The 23,802-nt window shown below is 42.5% G+C and overlaps 1 protein-coding gene across 3 annotated transcripts in view; it reads left to right on the forward strand.

Moving 5' to 3' along the window:
• MST1R (macrophage stimulating 1 receptor) overlaps positions 1 to 23,802 on the forward strand; it is an 87,278-nt gene that overhangs the window by 26,996 nt on the left and 36,480 nt on the right. For all 3 annotated transcript variants that reach the window (XR_008317792.1, XM_053303152.1, XM_053303153.1), the window contains exons 3-7: positions 2,684 to 2,872; positions 3,889 to 4,014; positions 8,067 to 8,237; positions 19,617 to 19,792; positions 23,224 to 23,407. Coding sequence is in view for 2 of the 3 variants with exons in the window: in XM_053303152.1 (XP_053159127.1) it covers positions 2,684 to 2,872; positions 3,889 to 4,014; positions 8,067 to 8,237; positions 19,617 to 19,792; positions 23,224 to 23,407 (846 nt within the window). In the remaining variant the exon portion in view is untranslated. The remainder of the gene's footprint in view (positions 1 to 2,683; positions 2,873 to 3,888; positions 4,015 to 8,066; positions 8,238 to 19,616; positions 19,793 to 23,223; positions 23,408 to 23,802) is intronic.

Consider the following 23,802-nt stretch of genomic DNA (forward strand, 5'->3'; position numbering starts at 1 on the left):
GCACACATCAGAGGGGAGGGCATTCCATAGCCTAGGGACCACCACAGAGAAAGCCCTCTCAGGTGCCCCTACTTCTTTAACTACTGACAATGGTGGCACTACCAAGAGGGCCTCTCCTACATATCTTAACTGATGGGCAGGTCCATATGGGAGAAGCCGTTCTTTCAGGTATTTGGGGCCCAGGTTGTTCAGTGCTTTTTTCCTTTTAGGGCCCGGCCAAAAATGGCCACCTGGTAAGGAGGACCTGCATTTTTGGATGCAGGAAAAAGCGTCACCGGCTTGGGGCGGCTGGTGGGGAAGCAGGAGACAGTACAATCGGTGGGGGTGGGGGTGGGAAGGAAAGTGGCAAATGCGGTTCTGTGTTGGCAAGTGTAAAGTGATGCACATTGGGATGAAAAACCCCAACTTCAAGTATACGCTGATGGGATCTGAGCTGTCGGTGACTGACCAGGAGAGAAATCTTGGGGTTGAGGTGGACAGCTCATTGAAAGTGTCAACAGAATGTGTGGCAGCTGTGAAAAAGGCAAGTTCCATGCTAGAGATCATTAGGAAGGGGATTGAAAATAAAATGACTAATATTATAATGCCCTTATACAAAACTATGGTGCGACCACACTTGGAGTACTGCGTACAATTCTGGTCACCACATCTGAAAAAGGACATTGTAGAACTGGAAAAGGTGCAGAAGAGGGCAACCAAGATGATCAGGGGCCTAGAGCACCTTTCTTATGAGGCAAGACTACAACACCTGGGGCTATTTAGTTTAGAAAAAAGACGACTGTGGGGAGACATGATAGAGGTCTATAAAATCATGCATGGTGTGGAGAAAGTAGATAGAGAGAAATTCTTCTCCCTCTCCCATAACATTAGAACCAGGGGTCATCCCATGGTATCTGGTGGGCCACTGTGTGAAACAGGATGCTGGACTAGATGGGCCTTGGGCCTGATCCAGCAAGGCTGTTCTTATGTTCTTATAAGTCACGTCAGTGTTAAAACCTTGAATCGGGCTCAGTGGCAAATTGGCAACCAGTGTAGTTCTTAAAGACCAGTGTGATGTGCATCTGGCCAGAAGTACCCATCAGCAGTCTTGCTGCTGCATTCTGCACTAGCTGCAGCCTCCGAACCATCTTTCTACCTTGCCAAGGAAGGGTATATTAGCAACCGGGTGATAATTATTCAATACTTCCAAGTCTAGGGAGGATCTCTTAAGGAGGGGCCACACCACTGCCTCTTGAAGGGCTGGCAGAACAACCCACTCCTGCAACAAGGCATTAACCACTCCCATGACCCACCCGACTATAGCCCTGCGACTAGCTCTTATCAGCCATGACAGGCAAGGATCTAGTTGACACGTGGTTGGCCAGACCCCTACAAGCAGCCTGTCCACATCTTCAGACCGCAGCAATTGAAACAATCTATATATTTAATTCTCTTATGGCCGACTAAGTAGAGAACTTCGTGGGGATGCATCAGGATGCCTGGTGGAACTCATGTGAGGTCCCGCGAGAGTTCCAACTATTGCCTTGGGAAGGAACAGCAGCGAGGGAGGCAGGTGGAGAGTGAAAGTTTCACCGTTGGCAAAACCCCAGCACCCGTTGCAGCCTGGGGAGGGAGGGGAATGGGCAGCGGGTCGAAGCCCCAGCGCCCGTTGGAGGCCAGGTTGGGAAGGGAACAGGCGGCGAGGCAAAGCCCCGGCACCTGTTGCAGCTTGGGGCAGGAGGGGAATGGGCGACGGGCCTTCCGGAGCTGCACCGGCAGTGGCTGTGGGAGGCCGGGACGACAGGGAAATGGGTGGTGGGGCTTCCCTGTTCACTGCCCGGGAGGAGGGTGGCGGGGCCCTTCTTGGCCGCCAGGTGAGGAGGGCCTGGCCTAAAATGGCCACCTGGTAAGGAGGACCTGCATTTTCGGACGCAGGAAAAGGCAACACCGGCTTGGGCGGCTTGGGGTGGCTGGCGGGGAAGCGAGAGACAGTACAATTGGTGGGGGGGGAAGCGGTAGGAGTGGAGTACAAGAACAAGAAGAGAGACTGGGGCAGCAGGCGGGGAGAGGGAGGGCAAGAAGAGAGACTGGGGCAGGAGGTGGTGGGAGGGAAGGCAGGAAGAGAGACTGCGGCAGATAGTGGGGTGGGAAGTGTATTCCAAATGCACCCAAACTCCTAGCGCACAGATGATCTGTGCAGGTTCAGCTAGTTGAAACAATTTAAAGAAAAGATTGTGCTTTCGAGTCAGTGTTGACTCCTGGAGACCATGTGGCTTTCTTGGTAGAATACAGGAGTGGTTTACCTTTGCCTTTCTCCCGCGTAGTATGAGATGATGTCACTGAAATTAGCATCCGCCTCCAGCACCTTCCCATATTGCTTCTGCCCGATATAGGTGACTACCAATATATATTTACTAGGCACAGTCTGGGAAGCACTAACAGTTGGTGGGGATTCAAACTAACAGCCTCTTGCTCCCTAGGCAAGCTGCTTCTCTGCTGCACCATCACAGCTGATAAGAGTGAAATACTGCCTGTATATTAGGAATCTGTCTTGCACTTCTTGGGCTTAGCAGATTGAGAGAGGGGGCGTGGGGGGAAAGAGTGTGTGTGTTTTTAAATCAGATGATTGGCATTCAACCAAGCTAATCTCTGTTAGCTACATGATAACTCAGTGGCTAAAACAACTTCTGTTCCCCTTTTTCAGGTAAATCTCTCAGGCCCAGTGGTGGATACCAGTTGCAAAAAGAAGCCCACCTTTATAAATACAAACAATTACAGAGTGGACCTCTTCAATGGACGTATGGCTGGAATTCTGTTGACCTCCATCTTTGTAACTACAATAGGTGAGGTGACTGTGGCTCACCTGGGCACATCTGAAGGACGTATTTTGCAGGTTGGTTAGACTCAGAGTTGCACTTTTGTGCTATATGTATTGTGTGATGTGTTTCACGAGCTGAAATGATGATTTCTCTTGGTGCTATAAACTACCATGAAGGGCATATTTACTTATGATGTTCAAATGTCTGTAACATTTTTCAGGTGGTGTTTATGACATGTTTAAATTACAAATGTGAACTGCTTTGTTTAACCTCTTTTCTTATGAGAAACCTGATAATTCTATCCTTTGAGGAAGCCAGGGATCTCAAATAGGAAATTCTCAGCATCCTCACAAAACTCCAGTTCCTAGGGTTCTTTGTAGGAAGTCATAACCATTAAAGCAGTTAAAAAAAAAAGATTTAGGTTGGAAGTGTATAGCAAGCCTTATGCTTTGCAAGGAATGCATTCTGTTGGAGCTGTTACTGGGATTTATACTTGTTGATGACTGAACCAGTTAGTGATGGCCTTGGAACCCTGATGCTCAGATCAAAGATGGTGTGTTTCCATTTCAGCTTCTCATGGCACTGGCAGTGCCCAGGGATGATCATGGGTCATTACTCTCCTACTAGTAATAATGAAGTTGTGTCGTCAAGTCGGTGTCAACTCCTGGCGACCACAGGCATGTGGTTTTCTTTGGTAGAATACAGGAGCTGTTACCATTGCCATCTCCCGTGCAGTATGAGATGATGCCTTTTAGCATCTTCCTATATATCATTGCTGCCCAATATAGGTGTTTCCCATAGTCTGGGAAACATACCAATGGGGATTCGAACCAGCAACCTCTTGCTCCCTAGGCAAGTTACTTCCCCGCTGCGCAGGAGTATTATATCCCTACAGAACAATGGCTGGCATCCAGACTAAGTTACTACTCAGGAATTACTCTAAAGAACTACTTAATTTCAATGAGACTCTTCAGGGGTAGTTTATGGATGCCAGTCTGTATGTTTGCCAGACAAGCAAGGAATTTCTCTTAAGTTCCCTTGATCCACTGAAAACAGCTGTTGAAGGGGCTTGTTTTTTCTTTCTTTCTAGGTGGTTATTCAGAGATCTAAAGTCTACATGGTCACATTGGCCAACTTCTCCTTGGGGGAGAGTTTGCCTGTGCTGCAAGAGGTCAGCAAGCTAAGCAACACTTTGTTCTTTGCCACAGGAAAAAAGGTGAGGGCTATGGAACACTTAAACCTGGCTGTGTTTGAGACCTCCAAAGAAGGTTTAAACGTACTTTTATTTCTGGGATGTGGGAGTGGTTTTTCTAAAAGTGCCTTTATTCTGCATCAGAGCATAATGTTGGAGCTGCTCCAATCTATGATTCAACACCTCAGAGTCAGTCTTTAGCAAAATCTAATAGAGGAAAACTTCTGGAACAGAAGCAGTTCAGAATGCAAGTTGGGGGATTTGAATGCTGACCCACATAAAAAGTCCTTGCACACAGAAAACCTATTTCCCACCAGCACCACTGCAACCACCCCCCGCCCCCTGCAAAAAACAAAACAAAACCCTGGCTAGAATCCTTCTCTCTAACTTGTTAACTTTCCATAAAATCAGGGCATTTGAAAAGTGGAAGAACATTCAAATCTGCAATCCCCCACCTTCATGGTCCTCCCAGGACTGTACTATGCATTTTTTCTGATCAGCATTTAGTAGTATTCTTTGTGGAAAGCACTGTCTTCTTCATTATGTCACGACAGCAGTTGTCTCCCATTTTAGGATCACAAGGGCTCATTTGAGCTGTTTATCACCATATCCACTCATGTGCATCAGTATGGCTGTTCCAGCCCTATAAATTTGTATTTCTACAGGAATCTTTTGAACCTACTGATCTCTATTCAGTATGATGTTTAAAAATTGTTGCTTTTAACTGAACAGTTCACAGTGTCTCTTTTGAAACTTTCTTCTCCTGAAACATCTATGGCTGCCTTCCTAACGCTTACTCTGGGGTTCAGTGGCCAAGAATCAGGTCCTGCAGACATATCTGTGGCATTTTCTGCTGATGGCTCATTCATCCAGGTGTGGAGAAAGGCTTCCCTTTAGATCCTGGCTTTAAAACTCCATTTCCCTGAAGGCTCACAACAAACATAGACATTCTATACCTTTCACACCTGGCCTGGTTCCTGTGAGACATTAGGATTCATTGATGCAAATAAAAGAGCTCTCTCTGGCCTTTGTCTTCCTGCTACTTTAATGATTGAGAATGGCTGAAGTCATATCACCATGATCAGGAGACTTCACAGAGCTCAGGAGATCGTAGAATTCTGCTGTATTTGCTAAGACTACCTTGATTTTCCTATGTCTGGGAGGAGTGTGAGGCAACAGATAAGTCAAATCACCTGTATACAAAGTGTCCCCCTACCTTCTTTAAGTAATGGGATACTCAATGTAGCTCTTACCTACCAGGGAGCTTTTTTTTCCTGCAAGAAAGGGGCTTGTGGGGCCTTGGCATGTTCTTTTTTTCCCAGCTGTGAAAAAAAGCCACAGCCATGTTTGCTTGTTTGTTTGTTTGTTTGTTGTCGTATTTATATACCATGCTATATAAAATCTCAGGGTGGTTTACAATCTAACCAAACAGAACTAAAACCTAAATATCATATTAAACAAATTAAAATCATCATAAATAAAACTTTAAAACATCATAAACTAAAAGCCTGATAAAACAGGTCCATTTTCAAAAGTTGTGTTTAGGTCTATGTTCTGAACCTTTAAGAAAATGTCCTCTTGAGCCAATGACACCTTTATCAGGAAGTAAATAGGAGTGCCCTTTCCTGACTTTTATTTGCCTTTCTGTTCCTTGCTGTTTTAATAAAACAAGCCTTTTACCTTTGTACTATAATGTTGGACTGTGCTGGGTTTTATACTACATTTGCCCTACCTGCATACCACTGGTAACACACTATGTGAAGTATCTGGGAGATTTCCCTCAGGCTCCAAGGGTGCTTGACTAAAACATCCCTTTACTGGCTTTTGCTCAAGGTGACCAGCATGCCTGGAAATGGCGGCTGGTGGTGGCAAAAACTCCAGTGAAACAATCAAGATGTGTGAAAGTTTCAACAAATAGAATCCTGCACCTCTACTTCTCCACACTGGCTGTACTAGTTTTATTGGGGGCGGAGGGTACATTCTGGCCAGTAAAATAGGATTTAGGACTTGATTAAAACTCCTTAATGAAATTAGGAACCCTTCCAGATGGGAATTTATTCCATCATGAACACTGACTGATCTGAGGGATCTGCAGAGGGCCTAGACTGCGTTCTTCACATCCCATGTTGTATATGTCCTCCTCCCATGAAAACCTGTTTCTTCTTGTTGCTCAGTTATTCTGAGTTGATCATGCTAGCAAAATAACCTGCACAATTTCAAAAGGCATAGATGGGCCATAACACAATTTGTCTGGGTTCAAGGAATAATGATTTTCTGCATAAATGATTTTGTATCAAAGACCCATCTCCCAATGGCACACTGTCCTTTGTACACCTTTGCTACTTTGCCATTTTACTTCTTGTCATTGCCCTTTAAAGTTATTTTTTAAAAACAAACCAACCAAGGCCATATCACAATAACAATCTCCCCCTCCATTTTTATATTTTTGGGCAGTGACCTTCACTATTTTTCCAGAGGTTCTCACTTTGGCAAAAAAAAATAAAAATGCAAGAACCATTTCCCACCACACTGACCTCCATTCTGTCCTGTGCTTTCCCCGTAGTTGCTAGTGCACAGTAGGAATGGTCACCTTTACATGGTGGCATGGGGTTGTGTGGAATTTTCAGTTTCAGCCAAAACTTTGCACAGGCTTAATAAACAATTGGTCAGAGAGTTGCACTCAGAGTTGATGGGGTCCTGCACTGGCTCCTGGGCCTTGAAGTGAAGAACAGTGTTCTTGGGAATAAACCCCACTGAACATAATGGGGCTTACTTCCGTGTAACAAATGCTGAATAAAAATGCTGTTGTCCACCTACTTTCTCCTTTTTAAAAATCTACATTAAATTGCCACTTTTGTGCTCTTTCTCAGGTATTGGGTGAGGGAGAATAAGTAATATAACATGCATTATTTTTGCTTCAGCCACAGAAGTATATTCAATTCTATTATCACTATATTTGTTAGAGCAATAATATAATCTTCTGCCTCCTCCATTTTTATATTTAAAAATAAATGCCCACTCCCATTCATATTTACTCAGTTGTAAGTCTCAGTGCTGTTAAAGTGTCTTTCTCCCAAGAAGGAGTGGGAAGAGGACAATTGCTGGTTTAGGAGTAGAGCTGTGCAATGATTTTGATCACTAACTGGAGGTTGTTGTTGTTTTTCTGACAAGAAATAAAGAAGTTATGAGCATTTTAGTGACTTCTCATTATAGCTTATGACTGAAGCAAAAATAATTGGTGTCATGTTGCTTATTCTTCTCCCACCGTCCTATAATTGAAAGAGCACAAAAACAGTGATTCAACATAATTTTTATGTGATTCAACATGATTTTTAAAAGGAGGAAATGAGTGGTCTCAATAGCAAAATCTATCCATATTTACTCAGAAGTAAGTTGTGATTTGTTCAGTGTGGCATTCTCACAGAAAAGTGTGCATAGGATTGCAGCCAAATCTTTAAAGTGGAAAGTTACATGGGAGGAAATTGTTACAGGAAGTGGTTGCTGCTGATTGTTAATTAATGTCAGAGAGCAGGAAACACTTGAAAGCACACCAAACATTTTTCTTTTGTTTGTTCCCTCCTCTACAAGATTCACAGGAGTCTCTACAAAAGGGAAGGAGGATGCTGCAGGAGTTCAATAAACCTGAAGTGTGCAACATCAGAATTTAAATGTTTTTAAAAGTCAGACTTGGTAGAAAGGTGGGGGCAAGGGGAGGGACAGGTACAACCAACTGGCAATGTGCTGATAAAAAATAGTGTCATCGGTACGAAAAAGAAATCTGCAAGAACTGCTGCATATGGACACTCTTCCACATGCCGTTTAATGTGGAAACAAATGGAAATAAGTGCAGAACGCCCACCATCTGGAAGAGCCTAGGAATATTATGGGCCCACATGTGTTGCTTTCCTTGATAAAAATTAAAAGCAAGGAGCATGGCAGGTGGAGAGCTAAGGTGATCTTATTGATGAAAGTTTTTATGATGGCAAATTGATGACTGGGGCTCTGTCAGTGTTGTTGGAAAGATTGTCAGCCCCTTTGGCAACTGGCTTAAAGTTTTCTGTCTGTCTGTTACGAAGCTCTTCCAGGTGAACCAGACTGGTCCAGGCTGTCGCCATTTCCGGACTTGCCTCCGTTGTCTGAAGGCAGAGCGTTTTATGAAATGTGGCTGGTGTGGGAATGTATGTACCTATCAAGAAGAATGCAAGGCAACATGGAACCAGGAGATATGCCCCCCAGTCCTCACTGATGTACGCAAGTATCTCCCTGCACATGAGATCAACTGATAGGAAATTGACATGATGGCTAGTGCTCTCTGCAGCCATGCTTACCACTTGGAGCCTTGGGACTACCTTAATCCTATTTTACTTGTTAAAATTTCTGTTTTAATACTTCTTTTTGTCAAATGTGTACCATGAAACCTAACGCACATGGCATCTTGGGACCCATAATGCCTGTATTTTTCTATATTTTCTGAACTTCACAACTTGAATGTTGCATTAGTAATTTTTTCCCCCATATTGTTAATTTCCTCCTCCCCCCCCCTTAACTTATTGCTTAAAATGCACTCCTCATATGAAAACATAAATTGCCATAACAAGGGGGATGTCTCATTGCATGGAAAAATGCTTGCTCTTTCCTTTGTTTTTTGAAGGTTTTCCTTTGTTCTTTGAAAGGGAAAACCAGGAGAGTCACTTCACTCCAGAATGCGTGGAGTTTATATAAAAGCACAATAATAGAAGTCCAGTTAGAGTGTACAGGAGAACCTCTGTATTTGTGGGGGTTCCATTCTCCACTCCTACTGCAGAAACAGAAACCATGAATACGGAGGCATTGGGGCAATGGGATCGTGGGGGGTAGCTTTCCGGAGGTTGGGGAAATGTTCAAAAAAGAGGGGGAAATGGCTCTTAAAATGGGGTGGGGAGTGGCCTACCATGATCTACGGATCTCTGGCAGCACAGCAATTCCCCCCAACAGCAGAAAATTGGCTGAAAATTGCAGTGTTTCCCCGGGGGGGGTGTTGTTAAAAGGAGCCGCTTTGAGGCTCCAAATCTCAAAAGGGCAGCTGGAAATGACCTCTAAGGTCATTTCCAGCCACCCTGGACCTGTGGATACGTGAAAATGAACCCCTTAGTTGTCTTTCCCCCACATGTATACCAAGGTTAGGTGTCAGTTCTCTGACCGCAGATATGTAAAACCACAGATATGGAGTCCATGATTAATAAGGTTCTCCTGCATACCAATAAGGAGGAAAGATACCACCAAGTCCAGAAGGATGCCAGCATGACAAACAAGTAAAATGAAGGAAGCTATAAAGAGGAAGAATACTTTCTTCAGAAACTGGAAGGCCCGCCCAAAGAAGAGAACAAAAAGATAAATAAATTCTTGCAAAAGAAATGCAAGGAGACAATAAGGGAGGCAAAAAGAGAGTTTGAGGAACATTTAGCTAAAAGCATCAAGGGGAATAACAAAAAAATCTTTAAATACATTAGAAGCAGGAAATCTGCCAGTTAGGCAGATGGTCCATTAGATGATGAGAGAGTGATGGTGGATGGTCCATTAGATGATGAGGGAGTGATGAGGGAATAATAAAGAGGATATTTATTATTTTATTTACTTTCTTATTCAATAAATTTGTATACCGCCAACTTCCGAAGTCTCTAGGTGGTTTACAGCATAAAACAAACCAAGAATAAAACAAACCAAGGATTTGTTAAAACATATAAAAATCAGATTAAAATGTAGATAAAAAACACCAGCTAACTAAAAAGCTTGGCTGAAAAGATGTGTCTTTAGTTGTTTCCTATAAGCCAACAAGGATGGAACAGCTTTAATCTCAGCTTTAATCTCAGCAGGACGTTCATTCCACAATCCTGGGGCAATTACAGAGAAAGCACGCCTTTGAGTCACCACCAGATGAGCTTTCCGCACTCTCAGAGGAATCTCCCCTGAAGCGCTTAATATGTGGTGGGGTTCATAATGAAGAGGGCGTTCTCTTAAATACTGTGGGCCAAAGCCATTAAGAGCTTTATAGGTAATAACCAGCACTTTGTATTTTGCCCGGAAACCTATTGGTAGCCAGTGTAGATATTTTAGAACTGGAGTAATATGGTCTCTATAGAACGTCCTGGAGACCAATCTGGCAGCAGCATTCTGCACCATTTGCATGTTCCGGACTACATACAAAGGCAGTCTCATGTAGAGTGTATTGCAGTAGTCAAGCCTGGAAGTTACCAGCATGTGCACTACTGTCCTAAGGTCACTCAGTTCCAGGAAAGGGCACAGTTAGTGAACCAGTCAAAGCTGATAAAAAGCACTCCTGACCACCACCTCCACCTGAGGTATCAGGGAGAGGGTTGGGTCCAGAATTAGGGATGTGCACGGAACTGCGGAGCTGTGGTCCAGCACTGGGGTGGGGGTTCCTTTAAGGGCGGGGGGAGGGTGTGCTTACCCCTCCCGCCGCTTTTCCCCCGCCGGAGCACGTTTTTTGGAAAGCATTTGGGGTGGCAGGGTACCAGGTCCCCTGATAATCTCTCCTAGCTGTTTTGTGTAGATGTTAAAAAGCATTGGAGACAAAATGGAGCCCTGAGGGACACCATACAAAGGCTCATGCTTTGTAGAGCAGCAGTCTCCAAGTAACACCTCCTGAAATCTGCCTGAGAGGTATGAGCAGAACCACTGCAAAAGAGTGCCCTCGACTGTCAGTATCTAGCCACCTTGGCAGGGTAGTTCACCATCAAACGGAGCTGCAGAAACGAGATACGGCTTGGACACAGTTCTTTGTTATCAGGCTTGGCTGCAAGCTATCGACATGGAAGTTGACAAACGTTGCTTTCCAGCAGTGAATAGAAAGCTGGTGACGTAATTTATAGTACAAGCCAAGAGCTCCCAGCTGGCAGGAATTCAAGGCTTATCAGCCCTCTGCAAGAGGCGTTTACTCCTCCTGACAGTTTCAAGCTGAGTTCTCCGCCTTGTGATCCGCCTCTGTTGTGGAGTCAGTGGAGGTTGCTTGCATAGCTCCTCTTCTGATTGGTCCGTCACGGTTTCTGCTGTCTCAGGTTGTTGTGCCTGCTCTGAATCATCTGCCTCAGCCATTTCTTGGAAACTGACAGCTGGGCTCTGCCCCTCAGACACCCCGGCATCGGCTGAAAAGTTGACAGCTTCCTCTTCCTCCTCGCTGTCTGAGATCGAGGGCGTGACACCAACACCCAGTCCCTGCAGGCGATACTATGGTTAATGGTATCAAATGCCGCTGAGGGCTCTGTCAATTCCCCCTTGGAGATCACCCATCAGGCTGACCAAAGCAGTCTCCACCCCATAACCTGCCTGAAATCCAGTTTGAAATGGATCTCAATAATCTGTTTCATCCAGGACTGTCCGGAGAGGCCACCATTTTCTCAATCACCTTGGCCAACCACAGGAGATTGGAGGCACGCCTATAATTGCCCAACTGAGGAATCCAGTGTAGGCTTCTTTAAAAGAGGTCTAATAATTGCCTCCTTTAAACAAAGAGGCATCTTACCTTCCCCCAGAGAAGCATTTATGATCTCAACCAGGCCCTCTCCAACAATCTCCCTGTTTGATAATACAAGCCATGTTAGATAAGGGTCAGGAGAACAGGTGGTAGGACACACAGTTCCAATCAGCTTGTTCATGTCCTCAGGAGTCACAAACTCAAACTGATCCAATATAACCGCACAAGAGGAGTTACTGAATTCCCCAGCTAAAGATTCTGCACCAACAGTGGAATCCAGGTCAGCTCAAATACAAGAGATTTTGTCCACAAAAAATCATAAAAAGCTTCACAGCAGCTAACTGATGGTTCCAAAGCCGGAGTGGAAGGGGCCTGTATAAGTTCCCTTACTACCCTCACCGGTTCTGCTGGACATGAACCTGCAGATGAAGATTGCAGAGAAGTTAAATGAGTTATTTGCATCTGTCTTCATGGCAGAAAATACTGAGCATATACCTGTGCCTGAACCAGGTTTTTCGGGGACAGAGGCTAATGAACTGATAGAGGAGAGGTGATGTTCTAAACTGTCTGGAAAAATAAATATTAACAAATTGACAGGGCCAGATGGCATCCACCTGAGAGTCCTTAAAGAATTGAAATATGAATTGCCAGCTGACTTTGCAAAAATTTGTAACTTATCCCTACAATCAGGCTACAATCCTTAAAATCAGTACCAGAGGAACAGAAAGTAACCAATGTAACACCAGTTTTCAAAAAGGGAACATCCAGGGGTAATCCAGGAAATTTACTGGCTGGTTAGCTGTTCCCGGCAAAGTTGGCTGTCACCACATCTTGTGGCAGAGAATTCCATAGGTTGATTAAGAACATAAGAAAAGCCCTGCTGGATCAGAACCAAGGCCCATTTAGTCCAGCATCCTGCTTCACACAGTGACCCACCAGATGTCTCTGGGAAGCCTACAGGCAAGAGCTCTCTCTCCTACTGCTATTCCCCTGCAATTGGTATTTAGAGGCATCTTGCCTCTGAGGCTGGCCTATAGCTCTCAGACCAGTAGCCATTGATAGACCTGTCTTCCATGAATTCATCTAAACCCCTCCTAAAGCCATCCAGGCTGTTTGCTGCCACCAAATCTTGTGACAGAGAATTCCATAGATTGATTATACAATGTATGAAAAAGTACTTTTGTCAGTCCTAAATTGCTTGGCAGTTTCATGGGATGACCCCTGGTTCTAGTGTTATGTGAGAAGAAGAAAAAATTATCTCTATCAACTTTCTCCACACCATACATAATTTTATAGACCTCCACCATGTCTCCCTTCAGTCATCTTTTTTTCTAAACTAAAAAGCCCCAGGTGTTGTAGCCTTGCCTCATGTGCTCTAGGCCCCTGATCATTTTAGTTCCCCTCTTCTATTCCTTTCCCAGTTCTACAATGTCCTTCTTAAGATATGGTGACCAGCACTGCACATAGTACTCCAACTGTGGCCACACCATAGTTTTGTATAAAGGTATTATAATATTAGCAGTTTTGTTTTCAAACCCCTTTCTGTTGATCCCAAGCATGGAATTGGCCTTTTCCACAGCTGCCACAAATTGATTCGACACTTTCACCAAGCTGTCCATCATGACCCCAAGATCCCTCTCCTGGTCAGTCACTGACAGCTCAGGTCACTGACAGCTCAGACCCCCATCAGCGTAAATGTGAAGTTGGGGTTTTTTGTCCCAATGTGCATCACTTTACACTTGTTAACACTGAACCGCATTTGCCATCTTGTTGCCCACTCACCTAGTTTGGAGAGATCCTTTTGGAGCTCCTCACAATCTGTTGTGGATTTCACTACCCTAAATTGTTTGGTGTTGTCTTCAAATTTGGCCACCTAACTGATTACCCAAACTTCTAGATCATTTATGAACAAGTTAAAGAGCACTGGTCCCAGTACTGATTCCTGGGGGACCCCGCCTTTTACTTCCCTCTATTTAGAGAACTATACATTGTGAGAAGGCAAATTGATGGAAAAGATGAAACAAAAATTAGACTAATACAACAGTGAAAGAATTAGACTAAACTAAGATAGGGGGAAAGAGTGCTTGAGGACCTTTTAAAAGCAAAAGGAGACAAACAGCTAAAAGTCATTCTCTCTTATGTATGTATATATGTATGTATGTATGTATTTAGAGAAACATGGGATTGAGCTCAAAAGGTTGGGAAAAAAGTATCTTTAGGCAATGTGTGTTGTTGCACTGCTTCATTCCTAGTTTATTTCCTTTTTCTTTGTATATTGTAATAATTGAACTTAAACTGAATATGTAAATTGAAAGGGGGGTAGGAGCAAGAAAAGATATATCCCTTTGTGGCTTGAGATGATGAGAGTTGTAGTCAGACAACATCTGGGGACCCAAGTTTGACAACCACTGAACTCAGGTGATCTGTGAAGCCTATCAGGGCATCAGAATACAGAGTGGCAGTATGGGCATCCACAGACATTTTTCCAGGGGTGGTGGGCAGCAAAGTATATACATGCAAATAAAAGCATAAAATATATAAACATAAATCTAATCCAGCCACAAACTGGGGGTAACTGCCCCCTTGCCCTCCTCTGCAGACACCCATGAGTGGCAGTGTAAAGAAGAGGGACAGTTCTGCCCCTCTAGTAGTACAGCATAATAAGGAATTATTTGTCCATAAATTTAAAAAAGGGAAAGGGAAATTATATACTATAGAGGACTATTAAATCTCTTTTTACTTTAAAACATTGGGGAGGGAGATGGAAATCTTCTGGGGAATAGTAGTAATTGTGAATTTATTTTTTATTCATAAGTAGTTTGCAGATCTGGAAGTGATCCATTGTCATCATGAGAAATGGGTTACTGCGCCTGCGCAGGGACCTTACGGATGAATTAATTAGCTCCTCTCTGGTGCTCCCCGCTGCCGTGCACGTGCTCTGTGCCTTTCTTTTCCTGGCAGTCGGGCACCATTTTGTTTCCGCTTCTTTTCAACTGCTGATGCGTTGAGACCTGTGGTTTAGTGCTCCTCAGTTTGTAGAAAAGAAAACATTACTTTGGACAGATATTGTAATGTTTTGGACTTTGGACTGTAAGTTGACTATACTTAAGATTTTGGACGTTGGACTTGGTTGTTACAATTCCATGGCTTTGCCATTGGAGAAGACATGGCTGAGAGAAAAAAGACTACATTTAAATGTTGCTCTCAGTGTAGAGTTAAGCTGCTCTCGACTGATGAACATGATCTCTGTTCGCTTTGCTTGGGTGAACAACATATACCAGTGTCTTATAGGGTTTGTAGATCCTTTATAATGCAGACTTTAAAGAATCGCTCATTGCGCCTCAGGGCGGTGCTGTATGGAGATGTGCTACATCCACCAACACTGAGGCCGCAGTTGACACCAATCTCGGGATCGACACCAAGGTTGACATCAACCTTCACAGTGCCCGACCCAGGGTCTGTGCATGCACAGTCTCAAACCCTGAGGGATAATCTTGAGGAAATTGTCTTCAAAAAGCCCAAGTCTACCAACACTGGGCATGAGAAGCGTAAGCAACATTGTGCTACATTGGATAGTGAATCACCGCCTCTACAAAAACACAAGTTGAAGTCACCCCACCCGTAGAGGTCGAGGATGCCTTTGCCGTTGATGGTTCAGTATCGACCACCTTTACCATCGATGGACCCTTCAATACCATCCCCCACTGTAAGTGGAGACTCCCAAATGCCCACTGAGCCTTTCGTCCCCCCCAACGGCATCGACGCATACGGTGACATCGACACTTCTGTCGGTACCGACAGTATGCTTTACATTGGCATCAGTGTCAATGTCGAACTTTTTTGTGCCATCGATCTCGGTCACGCTCCCAACATCCTCAGTGTCGTACGTTGATAGCGAGTTTGGCACCCTTCACCATGCTCTACCAAACTCTCCACAGGCTACTGTTGTTCTGCAAACATGCAAACCATTGGCTCTCTCTCCAGCTAGAACGCCACTGAAATCTCTGTTTCTGTTCTATACCAATGACTATGCCCTCTTGGATCAGGAGTCTGCGAAATCCCTGCTGAACATATTGGATTCCTCCATGAGTACCCCTTCTTCCACTTTTCAAGATTTCCTAACTGGAGGTTTGGATGTGGAGGTTGATTTGCCTCCTAGGACCCCAACAATGCCCCCTTTCAGAACAGCAGCCAGATCTTCATCTTTCCAAGTGGTGTTGGTAATCCCACGAACTACTACTAATACCTCGACATGGAAACCAATGTCTATGTTTGTTCGCCCTCAACAGAATGTACTTCAAAAGGACCCCATTCATGCCTGTGATTTTCATCATAACTTCTCACCAGCTGCAAAATTAGATTGCAACCAAAGAAAACGGGGATCACAAACCAATATAAAACTACCCCCCCCCAAAAAAAAACCGTGATCAAAAAGGACCAATCTCAATTGGAACTAAACTAAACAATCATAATGAATGGAGGTGGAACCAATATGAAAGATGTGTATTGTAAATCTCCTAGCATCTCTGTAGAATCCTGCTGAAAATCCTTTTATAAATCTTATACAACTGATGGATAATATACATAGGCTCAAAAATTATGTTGCAATATATATCCTTTATTTATTTATTTATTATTAAAATTTTTATACTGTCCTTCCAAAAGGATCAGGGCGGTTTACATTAAAACACCATTAAAATCAATTAACAATAAAACAAAAATTATAAACTGCATAAAATAATAATTAACAATTTAAACATCATAAAACATAAAACATCATAAAACATATATAGACATTAAACTGCAATGACTGGACAATTTCCAACATGAGTTCTTATTCCAATTCTCCCAAATAATACTATTATATATTAAACATAAAGAACATAATAAACCCAAAATTGATACTGATCTCTAGAACAAAAAATAAGGGGAGGGTCAATAAAACTAAAATCCATTGAGGAAGAATTGGTCTCACTGTATCATAGTCTCAGGCAGTCTGTGCTGGAACTGAATAATCAAGGATAGAAGTTGAACAGGAACAGTAACGATCGTTTCAGTATAACTTTCTTCAGACCGTTCCCTTCAACAGTTCAAAATAGATGTGTGATGTAAATCAATGCTCCTCATTAGGAAACTTCTATCCTTGATTATGTATACTGTGACTTCATGAATGTAGACTGCTGACCCCATTTTATTGATATCACACTGATGTTGTGAATACATTCTTCGTGGGCCCTGACACATATCTCAAGACTTCATGTTGCTAGACTTCTGCATCTATACACTTCGGCTGTCTTGGACTCAATTTCAGCTTCTATTCCAGCACAGACTGCCTGAGACTATGATACAGTGAGTTTTTTTGGTAGCAAAATTAGATTGGGCAGAGTTCCAGTTGTGGAAGATGCAACGCATGCTTCAAGGCCTTATCCCATGTCAGCATTTTAAGGAATGAGACTGACATACCTATTTGGTCACTGGATCGAACAAGGTGTGGATCGTCTACAGTCAGATGGATCTGCAAGAAACTGAAACAAAATGGTGCCCAACTGCCAGGAAAAGAAAGGCACGGAGCACATGCACCGCAGGGAGGGGCGCCAGAGAGGAGCTAATTAATCCATCCGGAAGGTCCCTGAGTAGGCGCAGTAACCCATTTCTCATGACTGACAACGGATCACCTCCAGATCATAAGTTACAGGAAAGCAACCTGTTCTATTTTCACGCATTTGTTTGTATCCCACCCTTCCTTGATGGAGCTCAGGGTAGTATTTGGAAGTTGGGTATGCAGATCACTGAGAGAGTGAGTGTTGCTGTAGAGGAGAAAGGAAATTTGGACCAGAGTTTTGAACTAAGCTCAGCCTAATTAGGCAAGCCCTTTATACCTTTACAGTTATTTATTTGTTTGCTTATTTTTTAGCTATATATTCTTGAATCACCCTGCTTAAATACATTTAATTCTTCACTTAATAAATAATACTTGGGTGTTCACTCAGTAGCATTTAATCGCTCTGTGTATGGTATCACACCTATGTCAAAACACCACGTACTACAAGGGAAGAAATTCATCATCAGGTTGATTAGGTATCTGAAAAGTGCTCATACTTGTGATGGTAGTTTGTCTCACTGACTGATGGACACTATAGAGAAAACGGTGAAGTTAACTGGTTTAAACAATTCTCCCCTCTTGCAAATGCCTAAGGAAACAAAAGTAGAGATAAAAGGTCATGCTCCTGAAACAGTCTTGAAGGTTGCAGAAATTGCAGACCAATTAATTCCAAATCAAAATAATCTTCCTTATAAGAGTTTCGGATGTGAGAGTAGCTAGAAAATTTTTCATTTAGGGCATAGACTTTGGTCCTAAAAAAGAAAACAAGTTTCTCAATACTTCACAACAAGGTGGTATAGAAAACAAGTTTCTTTTTAAAGAAAAGGCCAGTTATTCAAAGCCTTTTGAAGTTAAGAAGGAGCACATGGTTGAGTGCTACAGCTGTGAGCACGGGGCAGGGGGGAGGACATTACAGAAGAGAAAGTCCTAGTCAAAAATATGACCCTGGTCAGAAACCTGCGGAACAAGTAAGTATAGCACACCCATTGGAGTTAAAGACACATGTGGCCTTGTTACTGTGAAGATATGAATGGGAAGTCCAGGGAACTGATTACAATATGAAACCAAACTGTCTTAGGTATGTTGTTCACTGGTACAATGCTATCAGGCTTGGTTTCAGAAAAAAATACTGTTCCAGGGAAATATGTCATTGTACTTGACCTAGATCATAAGGAGCCCTTTTGAGATACCTTTGGCCCAACTCTCTATTGATTTACATGGGTCTTGAGAATTATATGAGGCAGGAGTAACTGAGGACCAGTTTGTTCTTTTTATTTTTAGAAAGAGACATCTTAGGTTCTGATACATTTATTGGCATACTTATCAGAGTTGAAAAGGGTAAAACTACTCCACTTGAGACACTTTTTTTAGAGGAAACAGAGCTCCCTAATTCTTCCAGTTTTGAAGAGATTATACCCTTTGTCATAGACAGGCAACAGGAACAATGAACTAAGCTATAAAGATCCAAAGCAAATGGTGAACATAGTTGGCAATACACAAAGAATTTTCAGTCAGAGGAGTTTTAACTTGATATACTAAATTACCACACTCTGAAAGAATTAAGGGATTTGACACCACAGGGAGTGAAGTATTGAGAAACAAAGGAACAAATTTAACATCTTTTAAATTATTTGTTTTCTTATTTTTCAATTATATAATATAGAATCACCCTGTCTAAATAAATTTAATTATTAACTCAAATAATAGTGGTGACATCAGTAGTATCTGATCTCTTTGTGTATGGATCACGCCTGGACCAAAACACCGCCTTTTACAAGGGAGGAAATTCATCAGGTTGATTAGGTATCTGAGGGATACTCAAATCAGTGGCAGCAGGGAGGTTATAATCAGTTCCACTGGATATTGGTGGCATGAGTCTTTACAAGTGAGAATTTACTGATTTGACATTGTGTTTTCTGCTTCGGCTAGCCATAGGGGGCAAGAAGTTGTATACAAGGCACTGAAGCCTCACTCTCTGACTGACTCTGCTCTCCCTGAGTTTCATCCAGATGTTGCTCACATTTTCAAAACAATCTCTGCTATGGAGAGGAGAAACTAGCTGCCAAAAAATGAAATCTAGAATTCTTGGATCAAGTCTCTTAGGTTAAGACTACAGACACGACTGTAGTCCAGTTACGCACTATAAAGCAACTGGTGTTTTCAATATTTCTCTGTATCTATGCTGATGAGCAATTAAGATTTGTGTGCTCGTGTGTGTGTTTGTATTTTGATCCCACTCATTAGTTAAAAATCTACACTTTGCCAGTTATTGCTAAGGCACCTGTCTAGTCCTGGCTGCACCTCTGCAGTTGTCCACAGTTGGCTCCACCTCTCACTACCTGTGGTTCCACCCTTCACCTGCTCTACCTAGTCCCCCCGCCCCAGTCTGAGGAACCACCAGCCACCTCTGTCCTGGTACTATGAACCATTGGCAGCAGCCAGCTGGACCTCAAGGCTATTAGATCCTTGCTGGTGAACTGATATGTAAAGTGTTGTACATATCGTGTTGTATATCTTTTGCAGAGATAATTTGTAATGTTTTCCCCCACACAGTTCCATCCCCGAAATGCACCATTACATGGCAGAACTAAGTTGACTCTCTGTGGCATGGGGTTTCAGTCACGTCCATATTTCTCCGGTGTTGACTCGCGTATAAACCTTGGTGACTATTCAGTTAAAGTGGGGCAGAAGAACTGCACAGTGCTGCTTGAAGAGAGCCTGGCAAACAGGTAACAAAGTTAAAGAATATGTGGTGTACAACCAAATAACACTCTTGTCTTTTTTCCTTCTCTCTAGTTTCCTTCTCTCACTTTATCACTCCCCCATCCTACATCTATTTTTGCATGCATGCATGTGTGCACACACAGAATTGTTTTCTGTAAATTTTGCCCCTTGCACACATGCATACTCTGAAAATTATGTAGGGAGGAATTCTTGATGGTGGTTCCCCAGTTTATTGAATTTGGAGATCCACTAAAGTTCATACCTTGAAGTAAAACAGGGAATGAGCCTGATCCAAGTAGTAACAGATAATATATTAGATCAGGAGTAACTGTAATATAATAACAGATTAATGATATATATACATTAAAAATAAAAATAAAAATGGATATTTTAATAATAAAAGTTAATAGTACTTAATAGAGATACTTAGAAGTTAGTAAGTACTTTTTGTTGAAAGGTGGTAGTCTATAAAAAGTCCTCAGACATGCTGGTTAGTTCATAAATTCTTGTATCAAGAAAAAAGTGCTCAACATTTGCTGGCTGAATCATATAATCTTGTAGTTCCTGGTGAGTTCAAGTCTTTGTAATTATTTTTACGGTCAGATGCATTTTGACCTTTGGTCTTTCTCAGTGACTTTCCCCCCAATATTTTCACAAGGATGCAAGCATGAATTGTCCCTTTGCTAAGCAGGGTCTGCTCTGGTTGTATTTGAGTGGGAGACTACATATGAGCACTGTAAGATATTCCCCTATGGCGATGGATCCACTATTCCCCCTTCCCACACCATTTCCCTATGGGGATGAGAAGACCTGCATGCAGAAGGTTCCAAGTTCCCTCCCTGGCATCTCCAAGATAGGACTCCTGCCTGCAACTTTGGAGAAGCCACTGCTAGTCTGTGCAGACAATACTGAGCTAGATGGACCAATGGTCTGACTCGGTATATGGCAGCTTCCTATGTTCCTCCTTCTAGACTAAAGAAGTTTGCCCTACAGATCTTTGTCCTACAGATCATTTCCCTACAGACCTTTTGCAAGAAGCTTGAATTTTATACTTCTGATGGATAAGCTTATTATATACTGTATGGACTAGTGGCTCTATAATGTTTTAAGGTTCACAATAAGAGCTTAATATCTTATAGAAGAAGGATGAACCTGAAAAAATGGTGAAAACTTCTTTGGACTAGAAGGAGGTTGGAGGCACTTTGTCCTCATGAGAATATTGGGGGAAAGTCACTGAGGAAGACTGAAGGTCGAAACGTGTCTGACTGTATAAAGAATTACAAAGACTTGAACTCACCAAGAATTACAAGTTTATATGATTCAGCCAGCATATGTCTGAGGACTTTTTTTGATACAAGAATTTATGAACTAACCAGCATACAGTATGTTTGAGGATGTTTTATAGACTACCACCTTTTAACAAAAAGTACTTGTTAACTTGAAAGTATTTTATTACTATTAATTTTTATTATTAAAATATCCATTTATAATTATATTTTTATCTTTTGTGTATACATATCATTAATCTAGTATTATATTACAGTTACTCCTGATCTCCACTCAAGTTCATACCTGAGCATATTTTAGAAGTATGTAAATCATCCTATTTGTTTGGGCTAGCTTTCAGCTGTTTAGTAAGTTAAGCAGAAAGGTAGAAACTTTAATAATATTATAATTATATCAAACTTTATTCTGGGCTTTAGTGAGAGTCAGATAAACTGTGTGCTGGCAACCGGTCGAAGGATATTCCCTCCTCTTTCCTCAGATGGTGCTGTCACAGCCTGCTGTATTCCACTAAAGAATGGGAAACTCTCTTAAGCCTCTGGTTTCTCTGTTAAGGCACTGACAGTTCTGTGAGGGCTTAGGTTCAGTGACTGGAGAATAGGTCCTTTCACTTATCACAGTGTTCTCCTTATCGCCCCAAGTCTGTATCTTTTCCAACAAACCTTTACCCTTTAAAAACCCTTACACACACTCTCTCTCTTCCTCCCTCCCCCTCCAAATTTTGGGGTGTGGGTGTATGTATGCACACACATGTGTGACACGCACACACCCCTACCCCTGCAACTTGTACAGCATGCATTAAAATGTATTCAATTTGGTTGATGTATCCATAATAAAGAATTTGTGGTTTATGGCTAGAATTTGAGATTTTCAAGAGTTCCTGTTGATAGTTGTTTCTGCCTGAGATAATGTCATAAGCATTATGTTGCAATGTAGGAGCAGCCTCATACTCATCATGTTGAAATCAGGAGATATTTCTATGTGTCACAGTTTACACATTGGCAGTTTTCCCAGAGCGGAAATGAAGCAGCGGTTTCTACTGTTCCAAATGGCACAGACAGTTGCTTGAGTTTTGCCTCTATGACCTGTGCCAGACAGTCATCCTACTGACCTTTGATTTGTTGAAAACCAAAACAAAACAGAAACCCTCAACTAGATATGATTGACAGCCTTTTCTTTGAAAAGGACTGGAATATGGGTAGGAAGTGTATCATGCCAGGAGAAAAGAACACCTTAAAAAACCATATGTGGGAAAGACCAGAGGTTATGAGGAGGAATAACAGGGCTCATGCTTATCATGCCTTGCTGTAGCTTCCTCCCATCTAACACTGGTGCAAATCTGGACCAGTGAATGGTGTAAAGGCTAGGGGTGGGGAAACTCTTTTGTTCCAGACCAGAATTAATCCAATAGGCCTGAGCTGTTTACAAGCCAGGGATCTTTGGGTTGAACTAGGCCCACCACCACCACAGCTTCCACAGAGAAGGAGAGGATGATGATACTGATGCGTGTGATAGCAGCCGCAATGGCAACACACTGGAAGCCAAGCCTCCCCAAGAATATGTGTTCCCAGAAGCCCCTCTAAGTGGTCACTGCAGTCTGTAGGTGGAGTGCATCCAAGAACCTCTTGCCAGAATCAAGGTTTGGCAATACTATAAATGCCTAATGTCACTAAAGAGGGATGGGGCCTAGGCCTGGCCAGGAGTTGTTTGGGAGTCTACCTGGGACCCCCCTGAATACCCTTCTTTGTTCCTTGGAAGCTGGGGCACAATTGAAATAGAACAAGTAACACTTAATGTCAGTAATTTCCCTGCTGTCAAAACATGTTTAATCCTATCAGGTAGGTAGCCCTTTAGAACTTTAATAACCTCCTTTGGTGAAGATGCTGCTTTATGCATTCATTGAGCCTTATGCTCTTGCGGGCAGCTGGGAACAGATGGAGAGGGGCCTTTTAATCATATATCCCTGCTGATTACAAAACATTACTCCAAGATTAAGGTTGTACAAGCAAAATAGTTAGAATGAATTTTCTTTTCTTGGTACTGATGAGCCGTTAGAGTCTGTTGAGGCAGACTCTAAGTGCATATGTTCTTGGCTTTGGGAACATGTATCTTTCTGCCACCCTTTCTCTACTCTTCCCTGTCTTCCTTTCAGGTACAATGAAGTGCCAGACTGGAAAGATTTTGTTGAAGTGATTGTCTGCACTTTGGAGCCACAGGGAGAAGTGAAGGTGCTCGAGCCACAAAAGGTTGAGCTCACCATTAAAGAGATCTCAATAATGCACCAAAACACCCCCTATATTGCTGGCTCCTCAGTCCTCAATGGCTTTATATTTATGGTAGGTTTTATTTCTTTCCACCACTTCTTTTACTAATTTGTGATTAAAAACTGAGAAAAGAAAGGAATTTTAGATGGTACAAACCAAAGACATTTAGGTTAGTTTCTGAAAACTTATCAACATTCATATAATGTATTGTAATTGTAATCATTGTCCATGGCTTGCACAGCCGGAATTTATTGAGAATTTTGAATTTAGCAACTCCAACTTTGGGTTGAGAAGCTTTTAGCAGTCTGAATGGAAAAGCATCTATAAGTCTGTCAACATCATTCATTGGCTCTTAGGTGTGGAATGAAGGAGTAATTCAATAAGACAATAAGCTCCAGGCTGACATTTCCAAGATCTTCTCTTCCTTCAACAGCTTTGGAATTGGAGTCTAGGAACTATACTTTTTG

The sequence above is a fragment of the Hemicordylus capensis genome, chromosome 2 (assembly GCF_027244095.1).
Source record: "Hemicordylus capensis ecotype Gifberg chromosome 2, rHemCap1.1.pri, whole genome shotgun sequence".
Lineage (NCBI taxonomy): Eukaryota > Metazoa > Chordata > Lepidosauria > Squamata > Cordylidae > Hemicordylus > Hemicordylus capensis.